Source organism: Solanum lycopersicum, chromosome 4 (genome assembly GCF_036512215.1).
Source record: "Solanum lycopersicum chromosome 4, SLM_r2.1".
NCBI classification, from domain to species: Eukaryota; Viridiplantae; Streptophyta; class Magnoliopsida; order Solanales; family Solanaceae; genus Solanum; species Solanum lycopersicum.
Genome location: NC_090803.1, coordinates 56,182,053 through 56,199,289, shown reverse-complemented (window position 1 = coordinate 56,199,289; position 17,237 = coordinate 56,182,053). Strand labels below are relative to the sequence as shown.

At 38.7% G+C, this 17,237-nt stretch overlaps 2 protein-coding genes across 3 annotated transcripts; both read left to right on the top strand.

Annotated features, from left to right (window-relative positions):
* Positions 1–4,143: 4,143 nt before the first annotated feature.
* LOC138348317 (uncharacterized) lies at positions 4,144–9,076 on the top strand. 2 transcript variants are annotated; one of them, XM_069297245.1, is made up of 2 exons: positions 4,144–4,492; positions 7,035–9,076. In XM_069297245.1, the coding sequence occupies exon 2, from the start codon at positions 7,039–7,041 to the stop codon at positions 8,344–8,346; it is 1,308 nt and encodes a 435-aa protein (XP_069153346.1). In that variant the 5' UTR covers positions 4,144–4,492; positions 7,035–7,038; the 3' UTR covers positions 8,347–9,076. The 2 variants fall into 2 exon arrangements, with proteins under 2 accessions (XP_069153346.1, XP_069153345.1); XM_069297244.1 differs by having other exon boundaries at positions 4,644–9,076.
* Positions 9,077–9,387: 311 nt separating this feature from the next.
* On the top strand, positions 9,388–11,982 carry LOC138348188 (uncharacterized). Its single transcript, XM_069296811.1, has one exon. The coding sequence runs from the start codon at positions 9,388–9,390 to the stop codon at positions 11,980–11,982; it is 2,595 nt and encodes an 864-aa protein (XP_069152912.1).
* Positions 11,983–17,237: the final 5,255 nt, after the last annotated feature.

Here is a 17,237-nt window from a genome sequence, read left to right as displayed (position 1 = left end):
GGGTATTTTTGTACCGATAGATGGATGGATGGTGTTTTTGTACCAATTCAACTACTTGAGGGGCATATCAGGCCCTTATTTCTTAATTTCACATTTTTATGTATTAGTGGACTACATTAATTAAATTTTGTGGCTCACTTGCATAAATAATTAGAATTAATATAATTAGGTAAATAGTCAATCGACAAGCTCTTTGGGTCTGATAATTCGACTATCTTTTAGAACCATCATATTACTTGCGCAATCACGTATATTGGGGTGTGCATTTGGGAGTATATTTTTGAACCATGAATCCAATTAACTACTAGCCAATTTTAGAGTATATTTTCTTTAAAGATATGTATGGCACGAAGCTGAACTTTTTTGATTAAGTCCTCCCATTATAGCTCAAAATACATTCTACTAGCCTTGTGGTTGATGAACTTGGAAAATGTGTCATAGTATTCTTCTTTAACCTTTTAATCTGTCATTTTCACTAATCGTAACCGCTTGTTAAACAAAAAACCCAACTCATCATTCTTTGGCTTTTTTCGAAAGCTCATCTCTCGATAAAGCAACATACATTTGCTACTTTTGAGGTGAGCTTGTATTTATTACGTGCTTAGCCTTTTGTTTTTCTTGAAATCCGGGTTCTCTTCTGCTGCTTGTTTTGTATTCTAGCCTTAAGCTATTTGTTATAAGTCATGTGAGCACTTGATGTCTTCTGAATTCGTTCAATGCTTGCATATTTTTGATCTTGTAAATGGTTATTCTTTTAAAATCAGCAAACCTCGTTTCATTTTTCATGGGGGTTTGCACTTTGTTGGTCCTTGGTTGGTAATTCTCGAAAACAGATCTGCTCTTTGTAAGTGAGTAGTATTGAGAGTTCTCTTCAATTAAGGTTAGTTTATCTATGGTTTTAGAAAAATTCTGTTTGTGTTTCATTTGGGGTTGTGGTTTTATGTTCCGGTAGATGCAAATTAATTACTAGCCTAGTGTAGAACTTCTAGTTATAGCTCGGGATCATTAATACTAGTCTTTGGTTTGATGTATTTGGTAAATGTTGTCATAATATATATTTTTCGTATTTCATCAATGAATTTTTTTTCTTCTTGATGGTTATATGCACTTGAATTCAAAGCTTCTGTGCTCATAAAGATTAAGACTACACGTGATATATGATCTACCCCACAGCCATCCGTGGAATTGTGGTACTTGAATGTCCTTGTTTTTAGCTATATACAATTGGATCTCTGTAGAGAAAATGATATAATTATGTTTATCTTAAGTTAAATCTTCTATGCATTATAGTAAATTTAACTTCCCTTATCTTGTAAATATACCGAGAAGTGAAAAGATAAGAAGTGTCATTGCAAGTTGCTATTCTAGTATCGGAACTATAATGACTGGTAGTCAAATTGCAAAAGTCAAACCACCACCAAATCAGGGGAAGGCCAAAATATAATTCCCAAGCACAGGGCAGTTGGAATTCATCTTGTTAAGCCTTTATATGGGTTGTCTTTTGAAATTGGTGGCAACTTAGTGGTTCTTTGCCATGATAGTGGCGTGAAAGGTTGTTGGTTCAAGTCTAAGGCTATACATGTTTCACAAAAATATCTGAAAGTTCAATATGACGTCATCTAGGATTGTGATGGTCCTTAAAAGCTCGAGGTACCTTAACAACTGTGACTATAACTTAAATTTGTATGCTATAACATATGATATACTTACATATATTAACTTGTCCACTCTACCTTTAACGTGTTTTTTCATCACCTTTGTTTGATTTATAGGAATGGATTACTTCCTACGGAATTGGAGAATGTGAAAAATTAGGCTTCAGATACACATTGCATATCACAGTTAAGACCCAACCTCTGGAGGATTATATTGAGTATTCTTTAGAATAGAAGTTGTAGATGATGCATGGTGGTCTGACGGGTGATGGGAAGGTGTTGTTGTATTTGTTGTTTGTGGGAGCGCTGATCTTTAGGTTTGATTCTCTAGTAAGAAATAATAGTCCCAAAAACTAAAAAAGAATAGAAAAATACTAAATAAAAAGGGAATTCATATTTACTGATTGATGCATTACAACTTTGCATAAGGATAACTCAACAACCAATGTATGTAAAAATAGTCTCCAATAATTCCCAATTCTATTTTAAAATTTTAGTTTTCTTGGGACTGTTATTTCATACCAGGAAAGTAAAACTGAAGATGACCGTTTCCATAGACATCAATCTAGCACAATCACGTTCATACCACCCGCCAGACCACCAGACATCCTCTACAACTCATACTTCAAAGAATAGTCAAAATAATCCTCCTGAAGTTGGGGCCAACTTGTGAGGTGTCAGGTACATCTTATGACCAGTCTATCAAGGCCTATAACTCCGTAGGAAGGAATCCGTTCCTATAAACCAAGCAAAGGTAATGAGGAAACAAAGTGAAGGATATATGTAAGTAGATAATTAATTATAGTATATAAAACTTAAGTTATAGTTGCAGTGGTTAAGGTACCTTGACCTTTCCAGGACCATCACAATCTTGAATGTCATCATTGTTGACACCCAATTTTGACCGACCTTTGACCATTTTTAGGAATACTATTCGTTTAAATACGTATTTTAAATTTTAGAATTTTTAATCGACTTTGCTTGAAAATTATATATTAGTATGTTTTATTCTATAAAATTATCGTAAATATTATTAAAATATTTTAAAATTATTAATGAATTTCAAATGTTAAAATTTAAATGATTTTCAATTATATAAAAATATTTTAATATATGTAGTATTTTGATTAAATAGTAATTCCTACACTTTCCTTAAATTTTAAATTCTAGCCTATTCTATTCCAATTTCTTTCAATTCTAGCCACTCCAATTAAAATTTTATTACAATCATAGCCATCTCTTCCTTTCAATTCTAGTCAATTTTAATTGCAATTTTAGCCATTCCGTATCTAACTCATCTAATTTCAAGAAATGATCTTTTGATCTCATCCGTCCATCTTAATTAATTCCTAGATCTAATCCTAACCCCTCATCTCTTCTAAAATCAATGGTCCAGATTTAATCTACATATTTTAACCTAAAAGACTCTAATCCCTAAAAATAATTCTCATTCTCTTCCTCCCCCCTCTCCAAGCCGTCTCTCCTCTCTCTCTTCCCCTTCTTCTCCCTTCTCCCGTCGTCCCCCTTCTCCCCTTTCTCTCATCTTCTTCCCCTTCCTCTTCTATTTTCTCTTCTTCTTCTTGTTTGCAGGTACCAGTGCCTCCCATCAGCAACCAAGCAGCCTCCGGCGGGCCTCCAGCAACGCCATGCGACCAGCAGCCATGGCGAGCAGCAGCCAGGCGGCGCCGCCCCTTCCTCCCTCTCCCGTCATTCTCCACTTCTCCCTCTCTACTTCTCCCCTCTTCTCGTCTCCTCTTCTCCTTCGTCCTCTTTTTCCTTTTTTCTTCTTGCAGGTTTGACAGGGAAGCAGTCCGACAGCAGTGACAGCAGCTCCGACAACGCCGACACCAGCGCCACTAGCAGCAGCGAGGACAAGAACAATCGGACAACAGCTTGGCGAGAAGCAACTCCGGCGAAGTTTCGAAGGTTTTAAGTTGTTACTACATTCGTTTAATTCGTACATGCTTGTTAATAATATTTATCTACTGTCTCATTATTCTTGCTATAAATGTTCAAATGATGTCAATTTGTTAATACTAGCTTATGCTTTGGTATGTTTAATTGATTATTGTCTGATCAATTCGAATAACCTTGGCGGATATTGATTTCTTGTCATCCTTTTAATTTTTTTTTTAATTTCATATGATTGTTGAATAGCTGCTAGCATATTATTAATTACGGTCTTTGATTTATTCATCCTTCATGTTTGGTGTTCTTCTCGTATATTTATTTGTTGATAATTAATTGGTAGCAAATATTCTAAAATTTTAATTTGACTTTTAAATATTTTAAAATTTTAATTTGGCTCTTCTTTAAAATAAAAAAATAATAATAATATTAATTAATATCTCCTTCCTTTAATATTTGGCTTAATTATTCTTACTTGTTTGTTTATGACAACCTTATTATTTCCTTGTCATATTTAGTTGCTCATGTTTTGGTACAATAAATTAAATCTGATTTTAACCTTTTGTTATTTAAGGAAAAATAAATATTTTGCTCTATTAATTTATTCTTACTTGTTTATATTTGGTAATAGCATATTTTCTGATTTGGATATCCTTTAAAATAAGGAAAATTGTATTATAATTGATTTCTTTAAATATTTATTTCCCTTATTTGTTTCCCCCTCCTCTACTATATAAAGAGCTCCTTTTATTCATTCATGGACATTCATTCACTCTCAATCACAAAACTCTCTCATCATTCTCCCTTCTCTCATTGCTCTCTTGCTACTTAACAAAACATTAATATTCCGGTAATTATTCAAGGGTTCTTCTTTGCTATCTTATTACTTTGTTCGAGTAAAGGTTGAATCAATTCGTTTTGCTTAACGGGTTAGTATTCTTAACATTCACACTATCTTTACATTCACAATTTGTGTAAGCTATTGTTTTGTATGTAGAATTCGTCATTAAACGATTGCATATTGTCTCACCTTAACTAACAAGTGTGATTACTTGTGTAGTTATTTAATTACTTTGACAGGTTTCATATTTGAAGTTCAAGTTGAAGATTAACTGAAGAAGGATTTATTTATTTGTTTGAATGTATATATATATATCTATATATTTTTATTTTTTTCGCTATTTTATTTATTCGAATGATGTAACAATTGTAACCCTAAAGATCATATAATAAATTTATTTGGGGGTCGTCTAGGGGAGGGGGATTTATATGCTTATTTGTTCGTTATATTTTTAGAAATCATGCCTATAGGTTTGTCTTTAACCACCTAGATTTAATGTTTATAGGTGTTATAATCTAATCAATTTTCAATTTGCTTGACACTTTTGTTAATGAAGTCTAAAAAATAATAAACTAGATTCCGTTAATGTTAAAAGCAAATCATAGTAACTTAATAGGCCGATTAGGTGTTTTAATAATGTTATAATTTTAGCATCATCTTGTCATGTAGAAACCATGTCTAAGGTTTAATTTGTTCATATCATTTACAAAATCATGCATATATATGTTACATTGTTTTTTTTAAACACCTAGAAATCATGTCTATAGGTTTGTAAATAATTTTTAACAAAATTTGTTTGTGCATATTTGTGCCCTCCCCTTAAAATTAGTTAATATCATTAGAAATCCTATTTGTCCTCTTGAAGATTTCCGCATTCATTATGCAACTTTTTTTTATTTAAATTAGAATCATTTTATGCATCTAGCAAGTTACTTAGTTTAAAAATATTTCATATCAAAACCTTGCAACATAATTCAATCTTTCTTTAAATTTTGGATTGATTATGACTCTGCTTATTTTTGAAATAAATTATAAAGTACTATCTCCTAACCTATCGTTAGTGGGAGAGTCAAAGGAACTACGAGGTCTAGTTCCAATTTTTTTAAACCCGACGCGTCCCCGGAAGTACCACTTCCCATGAATTTCAAAAAACAATTATGTGCATTTATGTGTAAATGTTTATGTGCCTACGTGTGAACTAAATCTTTTAAATCATTTTTCAAAACATAACTTTTTTTTTATATACCGACCTCAAATCAAAATTGTTTCTATGGTGGAGGAGCGCGATCAATAATATCGTGGCATCATCCCTATAAAGAAACAAACATTTTTTTAAAATAAAAATTCATATTCAAAACTTGCTTAATTTTCAAAACCTTACTTTCTCACATATTAATTGTTTAATATTTATAAATTTTGTTTATAACTTAGTCTCATGCTTAAATAAAACTTGATTGTTTATTTGTTGTCATCACCTAGCGTTGCATGCTTAAATTAATAGTATTAATTGTTTTATATTTGTTATCACTTAGTAAGATTAAATAAATTAATAAATTAAACGACCTTGATTGCTACTTGTACCCCCCATATAGATTGCATGAGATACGGCCGGGACCCACACTTGTGGACCTCGAGGGATGCCTAACACCTTCCCCTCGAGGTAATTTGAACCCTTACCCAAATCTCTGGCTCGTTGACCTTAGTTAGACTTAGTTAGTTTAGATAGGTGCCCTAACGCGCCTTAACTCGTTAGGTGGCGACTCCAAAACTCAAAAATCCCAAAAGAGTTGTTAGGTCGTGCACAAAACCCGTTTTCTGCGAAAATGGGGCGCGACAGAATGGCGACTCCGCTGGGGATATTAGGTTCTTACCATTACGTGTTAATTGCTTACTTATGTGGGGTTTATTTTATTCATTAGGTGCTTACCATGGTTAACTTATTTTGTTGCCCTATTTATTGTGTCCTCTTCATGTTCCTCCCTTTCCCTTTTCCTTAATTGTTTATTATCATGTTTCACCTCTTCCCTTTCCCCTTATTTGTTTACATGTTTAATCTCGTATCCTCTTGCTTTATTTGCGTAGTTTTCATATCTTTATATGTTTACTTTCCTTTATTTATGCTTATTTATTTATTGTTTATAAACAGCCTATATGTTATCGTTTTCCAATTTAAATGCTAAATGTTTACTGCTTTGATAATTAGCATCCCGCTCATACTTCCCCCAATTGGGACCCTCTTCCTTTTATATTTTGTTCTCGTGATGTTGTGCCTTTGCACCTCTCACAACTACTCCAATCTTATACAAATACCCATTATAGAGAGTCGGCATATGCGTGGACGTAGTGGATAGTTTTACTACCGCGAAGCCACGAGCCTCTCGCATAGAATCCCTTTCAAGTCCGTGTCAAGCCAACTCTTAGAAGTCCTGGTTAAGTCATACATGCTGCATAAGCCCTAGGAGGTTTGACCCTTGGTGTCAATCCATGTAATTAGTAGCCACCCTCTCGTCTAAAGGGCCCCAACACCCTTAGACAAATTGCATATTTATGTGTCAACGTGATCATAATAATTAAATCAAGCCAACATTACCAAAATGGAGTTTAGAAGTTGTTTGTTACTTTGTTTGCAGAGTCATGGCTCACCCTCACTTTCCAAACACGCAAATGGTGGTCAAAGTTAATCCCATTTTGAAGACTTGGTGGAAAGATATTCAAAAAAATCGAGAGTTAGAAGCAAATGAATTGTTAGGCGGCCTCACTGCTTTGATCTCCGTAGAGTCAGATCGTCACTTAATCAAGGCATTGTTGAAATTCTGGGACACTGAGAGGTTAGTCTTCAAGTTCAGGGATTTTGAGCTAACTCCAACAATAGAAGAAGTTGGAGGATTCATGGGTCTCGCATACAAAGAGTTGGAAATGATTGTTCCACACAAGCCAAGTCCAAGATCTTTTCTGAAGCAAATGGGCATGTGTCATAATCCAAATCTACTTTGTCTGAAAGAAGGTTGGATTTCTTTAGAGTTCTTATATTCACGCTTTGGGGATGAGGAAGGTCATCAAAACTTTCATAGAGAATTTGCTTGCTCTTCTGCAAAATGGGAAAGGTATCGTCTTAATGCGTTCGTTGTCGCCCTATTAGGCTCATTGGTTTTTCCTAGAGAAGGAGAAAAGATCCACACCGACTTATGTTATGTGGTTCGTATGTTGGCTCGAGGTGGGAAAACCTTGGTCCCCATGATACTTGCAGAAATTCTAAGAGCTTTGACTGCATGCACCAAAGGCAAAAGATACTTTGAAGGGTGCAACTTTCTGCTGCAACTTTGGGCCGTCAAACATTTCTACCAAAGAGCTAATAAAGTAGACATTGTTAGAGGGACTATGGGGAACAAAATTATCAACCATCCCCTAAGGATGAAACATTTTATCTCCCCTATGGGAACAGAGGACTGGTTCACATACCTAAAGGAGCGCTCAGCCGTTGAAATCCAATGGAAGTATTATTGGTTGAAGCCACGACGTGCCTTCATAAGAGGAAATGAACTTTACTTCATTGAGCTTATCGGTTTGAACGGTGTGCAACCATACGCACCACTTCGAGTCCTTCGACAATTCGGACAGATCCAAATGATACCTCTACGATCCCACATGAGCCACTATGGATATGACTTTGGGTCAGCATTACCGCAAGTGAACACCATACTGCGAAGATGGAAGAATGTGATAACTATCGATGTTCAAGAGCACCGACCCTTATGCACACCTGAATATTATGTATGGCTTTTAGAAGATGCAGAGCATAGAGATTTGAGCGAAGGAGGTCTTCCTGGTTTTGGCGATGAAAAAGAGAGAAGATGGGCTCGCAACCTCCTCAACACTGATTATGACATTACCCCAGAAATGAAGAAGCAGATTCTGCCTAACATTGGAGAGCAACATGATTAAAGTTTTTTATTATTATTTATTTCTCTTTACTCCCCATATGTTATCCCTAGCCCTTTAGTTATCTTTAGATTGATGTAATAAACAGAAATTATTTCAATAATCGAAAGTTGTTCTATTATCTAACTCTAAACTCCAAATTGGCAAATAAGGCTTAAATTAATTATTATGCATCACTTATGTGTCGCTTAGGCCTACCTCTGGCTCAACGAGGTTCCTTGCATTTAGGGCGTTTATTTCAAAACAACGTGTTGATATTGTGATATTATCTTAACCCCCTAACTCTTTTCTTTTGATTCTATTGTTTTCCCATTTCCTAAGGTTGATCTGTCCTTCATCCTGGCACATACACGATCAAAGGGACCCCCCCTTCTCCTTCTTCTCAAAGAGCAAGCTCAAAAGACAAAGGAAAAATGGTTGACGACAACAGCACCACTGAAAGGGTAGAAGCTTCTGAGGGAGGACAACTTCATAGTAATCTTATCCTAAGACTTGAGCGCAAGATTTCGCAATTGGAAGAAGAGGTAGCCAGCATGCGTGATTTGGCCAAGTTGTCTATCTCTCTTGGAACCCAATTTGGAGAAAACATAGACAATCCTCCTAATCAAACAGCCACGCCAGACAATCCTCCAATCCATATATCCCCACCTGAACCCACTCGTCCAAATGCCTTTCCACCACCCCACGCCCAAAATACTCAATTTCCATTTCACCACTATTACCAACATACCAAACCAACTGTCCCAGAAACTACCCCAAACACAAATATCCCATATACTTTTGGGAACAACAATCCCAATCCCATATACGTTGAAACTGCCCCTCTGACTCATGACCTCCATGAATTAGAGTCCCATCAGAAAGACATCCTAATAAAAACCCTGACTGAGAGATTAGACAACTTGACCAACAGGGTACAACACGTGGAAGGAAACAAAAAGTTGGGAGGATTGGGCTATGAGGATCTGTGTATGCATCCTGATGTGGAACTGACCGAAGTTTGAGACGTTCAATGGCATTGGGGATCCCAAAGCCCACCTACGAATGTATTGCGACAAACTTGTAGGGGTGGGGAGAGATGAGAGGATACTCATGAAGTTGTTCATGAGGAGTCTTACTGGGGAGGCCCTATCATGGTACATTGAGCAAGACTCGCGGAAATGGATAAAATGGGTTGATATGGCAACTGACTTCATGAATAGGTTTGGTTTCAATATTGAAAATGCGCCTGATTGGTTTTACATTCAGAACCTAAAGAAGAAACCGAGTGAATCCTTCAGAGAATATGCCATAAGCTGGAGGTCTGAGGCGGCTAGGGCCAGACCCCCTATGGAAGAATCTCAAATGAAAGACTATTTCATCCGTGCCCAAGAACCACAATACTATGACCGAATGATGCTGGTGGCTGAAAAGAGTTTCGCTGAAATCATCAAACTAGGCGAAAGAATTGAAGAAGGCATAAAGAATGGGACTATCATCAACTTAGAGGCTTTACAAGCAACCAACAAGGCTCTGCAATCTGGTGGAATGACAGAGAGTCGAAAGAAAACAGGTTCTGTAATGATGGCTCATGGAACTAGGACCCCTTTGAGGCACAAGACAACAAACCCACCACCATCCCCATACCCTCACACCCCATACCTTCACACCCCATACCCTCAACATCCCTCAGCTCCACCCCCTATATCTCCCCAACCCATGCCAATATATTACCAAAATGCTCCTCCTCAATATTTGCATGCCTCATATCCTGTCTATAATGTTCAACCAACACACTTCCAAACTCCACCACCCACTCAAACACCAAAATACCGAAACAGACCTTCCTATGAAAGAAGACCTACAAAAACCTATAACCCTTTGGCTGAACCCATAGCACAACTTTATGAGAGACTGAAACAGGCTGGGTACGTCTCTCCAATTCCTGCATTACCTGTGGATGTTCGCGCGAAATGGTACGACCCTAACAAGGTCTGCGCCTACCATTCTGGGATGAAGGGCTACACCACCGAAGTTTGCAGAGCCCTTAAGGATAAGGTTCAAATGTTGATTGATACAAAAACCATCCAACTGAAGGATCCTACACCGAATGTTGCGAATAATCCTCTCCCTAACCATCAAGTCAACATGGTGGAAGCTGGTGATGTCTGGGATTGGGAAGAATCTATCTGGGCCGTCGAAACAGAGGAAGCCATGCCTACCACTGCCCAAGCACCACTAATAGTGCAAGGACTCGCCCCATTTGAAGTAGAAGTTGCTGCACCCAGACCACCATTCGCTGTCTATAAGGCATCCTCCCCAATACAATGTGACACACATGCTGTACCTTGGGATTACAACAAAAGAGAAACAAATGTGGAAGAGACAGATGTTGCAACAGGGGTCACCAGATCTGGAAGAATTTACACTTCTGAAAATTTGGTTCAGGGAAGCTCTAGCAAATCCAAAGCGCCAGTCATAGAGCTCGAGGATCAAAGTACTTGGAAAAAGGTTAAAGCTAAAGAATACTCTGTCATTGAGCAGCTGAGTAAAACCCCTTCCCAAATATCAATTCTGGAGTTACTACAATCTTCCGAAACTCATCGAGACGCCCTTCTGAAGATCCTTGGTGAAGCTTATGTCCCGTCTAACATCACTCATGGAGAGGTATCCCAAATGGTGGGGCAGGTCTTTGAGGCTTACAAAATATCTTTTCACAAAGATGAACTGCCAATCGAAGGAACAACTCACAATAAAGCTTTGTACATTTCGGTTCAGTATCAGGATAAGGTGATAAACAAAGCATTAATTGATGCAGGTTCAGGTTTAAACATTTTCCCTCTGAGCACACTGACGAGGCTGGGTGTGGATAGTGCAAAAATTCAGACATGGAAGATGAATGTGAGGGCATTTGACGGCTCTCAGAGAGGCACTATTGGGGAGATAACCTTGGACATGCTCATTGGTCCTGTCACTTTCCCCATAGCTTTCCAAATTTTGGACATCCCTTCATCGTACAACTTATTGTTGGGTCGTCCATGGATTCATATGGCTGGAGCGGTTCCATCTACTCTTCACCAATGCCTGAAGTTTGAATGGGATTACGAAGAGGTTGTAGTCCATGGGGAAAAAGGGCATCCTGTATACACGATTGAAGGAAGAGAGAATATGGATGGCGAAATGTACCATACAGTGGAGCTTGTTGGTAATATTGAGTTGCAACCTTGGTTCAGCCAAAAAATCATAGATATGATGGCCTGGTTCGGTTTCGAGCTTGGGAAAGGTTTGGGGGCTGAATTACAAGGGATAGTCGAACCTATACAGCCTGTTCGACATTCCACCACTTTTGGTTTGGGTTATAAATACACCACCGAAGAATGGCTCGATTGGCGACCACCTAGAGATGGGTACTACTATCCATTGAAGAAACCCATACCGCTATTGTATCAATCATTTCGATCAGCAGGTTTCATGGGAGACAATATTGATGAGATCTCAGACGACTTGAAGGGGTTATCGCTAACCAAAGAAGAGGGGAAAGTTTGCAACGTCGTGATAACCGAGGAGGAGAAAGGGGGCCCTAGTGGAAGCAAGGAGGCAAAGATCATCGTCAGCAACTGGACCTCGACTCCATCCAGACCTCGTCGAGCATCTGGGTAGCCTTGGAAGATGTTTTTCTATCAAGTTTTAATTCAAATAAAAGAGTTTTTAATAAATGTTTTAATTCCCGTCCCCTGTATTGCTTTCGAATGAGGACTTATGAAATTTTCAAATCTTTATCAATAAAGTTCTTTTCCCCATTTTTTTGTCTTGTATTTAATTTTTTGCTATTTTTTTTCTCACCAGCAAAATTCATTATAAAAATGTCGAATCTGAGACCGTGGCATACAATGAGACAGCTCAACTTAACATTAATGACTTAGAAGAAGTCGAAGACAATGAGGTTCCCGAGGAGTTAATCAAAAGGGTTGAGGAATTCGAGGGAAAACCCAATCCAAATTTGGTAGAGACAGAAGTGGTGAATTTGGGAAATGCAGAGGTGATACAAGAAACCCGAGTAAGCATCCATATGACAAAAGAAGACAAGAAAGAGTATACCGAGTTTCTCATAAAGAATAAGGACATTTTCACGTGGTCCTACGCAGACATGACAGGGCTAAGTACTTCAATCGTAGCCCATCGACTGCCCACTGATCCAGCATGTCCTCCGGTAAAACAGAAGCTGAGAAAATACAAGCCCGAGATGAGTTTGAAAATCAAAGAAGAAGTATCAAGGCAATTAGATGCTGGGATACTCCAAGTGACAGAATACCCAACTTGGCTTGCAAATGTCGTTCAAGTGCCCAAGAAAGACGGCAAGGTCAGAGTTTGCGTGGACTACCGAGATCTCAATAAAGCTAGCCCTAAAGATAACTTTCCATTACCAAACATACACATACTGATTGACAATTGTGCTAAGCACGAAACTCAGTCATTTGTGGATTGCTTTGCCGGCTATCATCAAATTGAGATGCACAAAGACGACGCTGAGAAAACTGCCTTCATCACGCCGTGGGGCGTCTATAACTACAAGGTGATGCCTTTTGGATTAAAGAATGCTGGGGCTACGTACATGAGAGCGATGACTACTTTGTTTCATGACATGATCCATAAGGAAATTGAAGTTTATGTGGATGATGTCATCATCAAATCAAAGGAAAGTTTAAATCATTTGAAGGATTTACGGAAATTCTTTGCCAGGCTACGCAAGTACAATCTGAAACTGAATCCGGCAAAATGTGTCTTTGGTGTGCCCGCTGGAAAGCTTTTAGGTTTCATTGTCAGTCGTCGAGGTATAGAATTGGACCCGTCGAATATCAAAGCCATTCGTGATCTTCCCCCACCAAAGAGCAAGAAGGAGGTAATGAGTTTCTTAGGGCGACTTAACTACATCAGTCGTTTCATTGCTCAGTCTACTGTCATCTGTGAACCTATCTTCAAGCTGTTAAAAAAGGATGCTGCAGTGAAATGGACAAGTGAATGTCAACAGGCATTTGACAAGATCAAAGACTATCTATCCAATCCTCCTGTATTGGTGCCACCAGAGTCAGGTAGACCATTACTTTTGTATATTTCAGTATTGGATAATGCTTTCAGTTGCATCTTGGGACAACACGATGAAACAGGGAGGAAGGAGCAAGCAATATATTATATGAGCAAGAAGTTCACATTGTGCGAAACCCGATACTCTCTATTAGAGCGTACCTGTTGTGCTCTAACATGGGTTGCCCAAAAGTTACGACATTACCTCTCATAGCATACTACTTATCTGATTTCAAGGATGGATCCTTTGAAGTATATCTTTCAAAAGCCTATGCCCACAGGTAAACTGGAAAAATGGCAGATACTGTTGAGCGAGTTTGACATAGTGTATGTCACGCAAAAAGCAGTGAAAGCACAGGCATTAGCAGACCATATGGCAGAGAATCCCGTGGACGATGATTACAGACTGCTGAAGACCTACTTCCCAGATGAAGAGGTGGCTTTTATGGGAGAGGACATTTCTGAAGAATATGATGGATGGAGAATGTTCTTTGATGGAGCTAAAAATCTGAATGGATGCGGCATTGGGGCTGTTTTGATCTCACCCACCGGGCAACATTATCCAGTATCAGCAAAACTCAGATTCCTTTGCTCAAATAATATGGCCAAATAAGGAAGCCTGCATACTAGGTCTCCGACGGGCGATCGACTTGGATGTCCAGGAAATGATAATAATAGGGGATTCAGACCTATTGATCCATCAGGTTCGAGGTGATTAGGCAACAAAAAATCGAAAGTTGTTACCATATTTGGAGTGCGTGCACAGGCTATGTAAAAGGTTTGTCAAAACAGAATTTAGACATGTACCAAGGGTCCAAAATGAATTTGCAGACGCCTTAGCCACTCTGTCTTCTATGATTCGACACCCTGATTACAATTACATCGATCCTATTCACATTCATATACATGAACAACCAGCTTATTGTTTCCATGTTGAGGAAGAGCCTGATGGAAAGCCCTGGTACGATGACATTAGAAGATATTTGAAGAGTGGTGAATACACAGAAGATGCAACAAGTGTACAAAAGCGTATAATTCGAAGGTTAGCAACCCAATTCTTCTTAAGTGGGGAAATCCTCTATAGGAGAACTCCCGATTTGGGACTGCTAAGATGCGTCGAAGCAAGAGAGGCTCGCAGGCTGGTCGAAGAGATACATGCAGGCACTTGTGGCCCTCACATGAACGGTTTTACATTAGCAAAGAAGATTCTGAGATCAGGATATTATTGGCTAACTATGGAGACAGACTGCATTCGCTACGTCCAGAAATGCCATCAATGTCAGACTCACGCAGATATGATTCGAGTACCTACCAACGAACTCCATGTCACTAGTTCACCTTGGCCGTTCGCAGCATGGGGCATGGATGTCATTGGTCCAATCGAGCCAACAGCATCCAACGGGCACAGATTCATTCTTGTTGCAATTGACTATTTCACCAAGTGGGTTGAGGCCACCTCCCATAAATCAGTGACAAAGAAAGTTGTGGATGACTTTGTCAAAAACAACATTATTTGTAGGTTTGGAATTCCTGAGTCAATCATCACCGATAACGGCACCAACCTAAACAGTCACCTGATGAGATCAATGTGTGAGAAGTTCAAGATCAGTCATCGAAACTCTACAGCATACAGGCCACAGATGAATGGGGTTGTTGAGGCGGCAAACAAAAACATCAAAAGGATATTGCGCAAGATGATCGATAATCACAAACACTGGCAGGAAAAGCTACCTTTCGCATTGCTGGGGTATCGTACCACAATCAGAACTTCCACAGGGCCACACCTTACTTCTTAGTATACGGCACTGAAGCTGTGATACCCGCCGAAGTTGAGATACCTTCCCTAAGGATCATCCAAGAAGCAAAGTTGAGTGATGCTGATTGGATACAAGGTCGGGCAGAGAATTTGGCATTAATAGATGGAAGAAGAATTAACGCCATTTGTCATGGTCAGCTCTATCAGAATAGAATGGCCAGAGCTTTCAACAAGAAGGTTAAACCCAGACATTTCTCACCTGGGCAATTGGTTTTGAAGCGGATTTTTCCAAATCAAGACGAGGCAAAGGGTAAATTTTCACCAAATTGGCAAGGTCCGTACATAGTCTCTCGAGTACTGACCGGCGGAGCCCTCATACTTGCAGAAATGGATGGAGAAGTTTGGCCAAAACCTATCAATTCAGATTCTGTGATAAAGTATTACATCTAGAGATTGATGCATGCTCGTTTGTAATTTGGAACTACGTCAGACCTGATTCCCATTTAAGAGGGGATACGTAGGCACTCCTATGGGGTTCGGTCTTATTATAAATAAAACTTTCATTTCCCCCTTTTCTATTGATAACTGGGGCAGAATTTTTGAGAGGATCTCAAAAATTCCATTAAGATTTCTCCTGGCACATCTTCATACTGGGGCAGAAATTTTGAGTAAACTCAAAATTTTACCGAAAGTTTCTTCTCAACAAGCAGTCAGCTTACAACGAAGATTAAATGATAGCTCCACTCTTGAGTCAGACGTTATAAAGTTTCAACCTATGTCATGGTCAAAGATTTGACATTAGCTTTTATTAAATGATAATCTTTCAAAAAAATTTATTTTTTATTTTTTATTTTATTATTATTCTTTTTCTTTTTTCTCTTATCTTTCCCCCTTTTTATGAAAAAATAAACAGACACTCGAAGAGGTGTGGATGGCAAGCCAAAGGAGCACGCTGCGCCAAATCATGGATACAGATCAACCTTCCCCCTTAAAACTAACTATTTTTCTTTGAATGTAGAAAATACAGGTACGTATACAAAGGCAACTGCAACAATCAACATCACCACATTTGAGCCCGACATATGACACTCGACCCTTCCAATAAGGCGAACGCCCAAGCTACTGTATGCCCTCAATGCAGCTGCTGTGCTGACAAATTACATTATGCCCGATATTGCATCATTTTGCACCTACGCCTGATATCACACTATGCTCAAAGAACTACATCATTATATTATGCCCGAGAATGCCGAAATGCATCATTGCATTCCACTCGATATTGCATGTGCCCGAAGAAATGCATTATTGCATGTGCTCGATATTGCATGTGCCTGAAGAAATACATCATCGCATATGCCCAATATTGACTTATGCTCGAAGAATTGCATTATTGCATGCGCTCGATATTTTATGTGCCCGAAGAAATGCATCATCGCATGTGCTCGATATTTCATGTGCCCGAAAAAATACATCATCGCATATGCCCAATATTGACTTATGCTCGAAGAATTGCATTATTGCATGCGCTCGATATTTTATGTGCCCGAAGAAATGCATCATCGCATGTGCTCGATATTTCATGTGCCCGAAGAAATACATCATCGCATATGCCCAATATTGACTTATGCTCGAAGAATTGCATTATTGCATGCGCTCGATATTTTATATGCCCGAAGAAATGCACCATTACATATGCTCGATACTGCATGTGCCCGATATTACATTATGCCCGAAGAAGTGCATCATTGCATTGTGCTCGATATTGCATGTGCCCGAAGAAATGCATCATTGCATGTGCTCGATATTGCATGTGCCCGAAGAAATGCATCATCGCATTGTGCCCGAGACTACATTGTGCCCGAAGTTTGCATAAGCTCAAGAATGCATCGTGCTCGAAGTTTACATGCGCCCGAATCAAATCAAGTCACAAGAGTATCAACAGATGTCAAAAACAGATACGCTCTCTTTACTCATCATTTATATTCCAAAGGCGTCATCCTCCAAAGGCGTCATCTTTCATGGCCTGCGGACTTCATGTCATGGCCTGAGGACTTATTTTATGCTTACCATGTCCCTA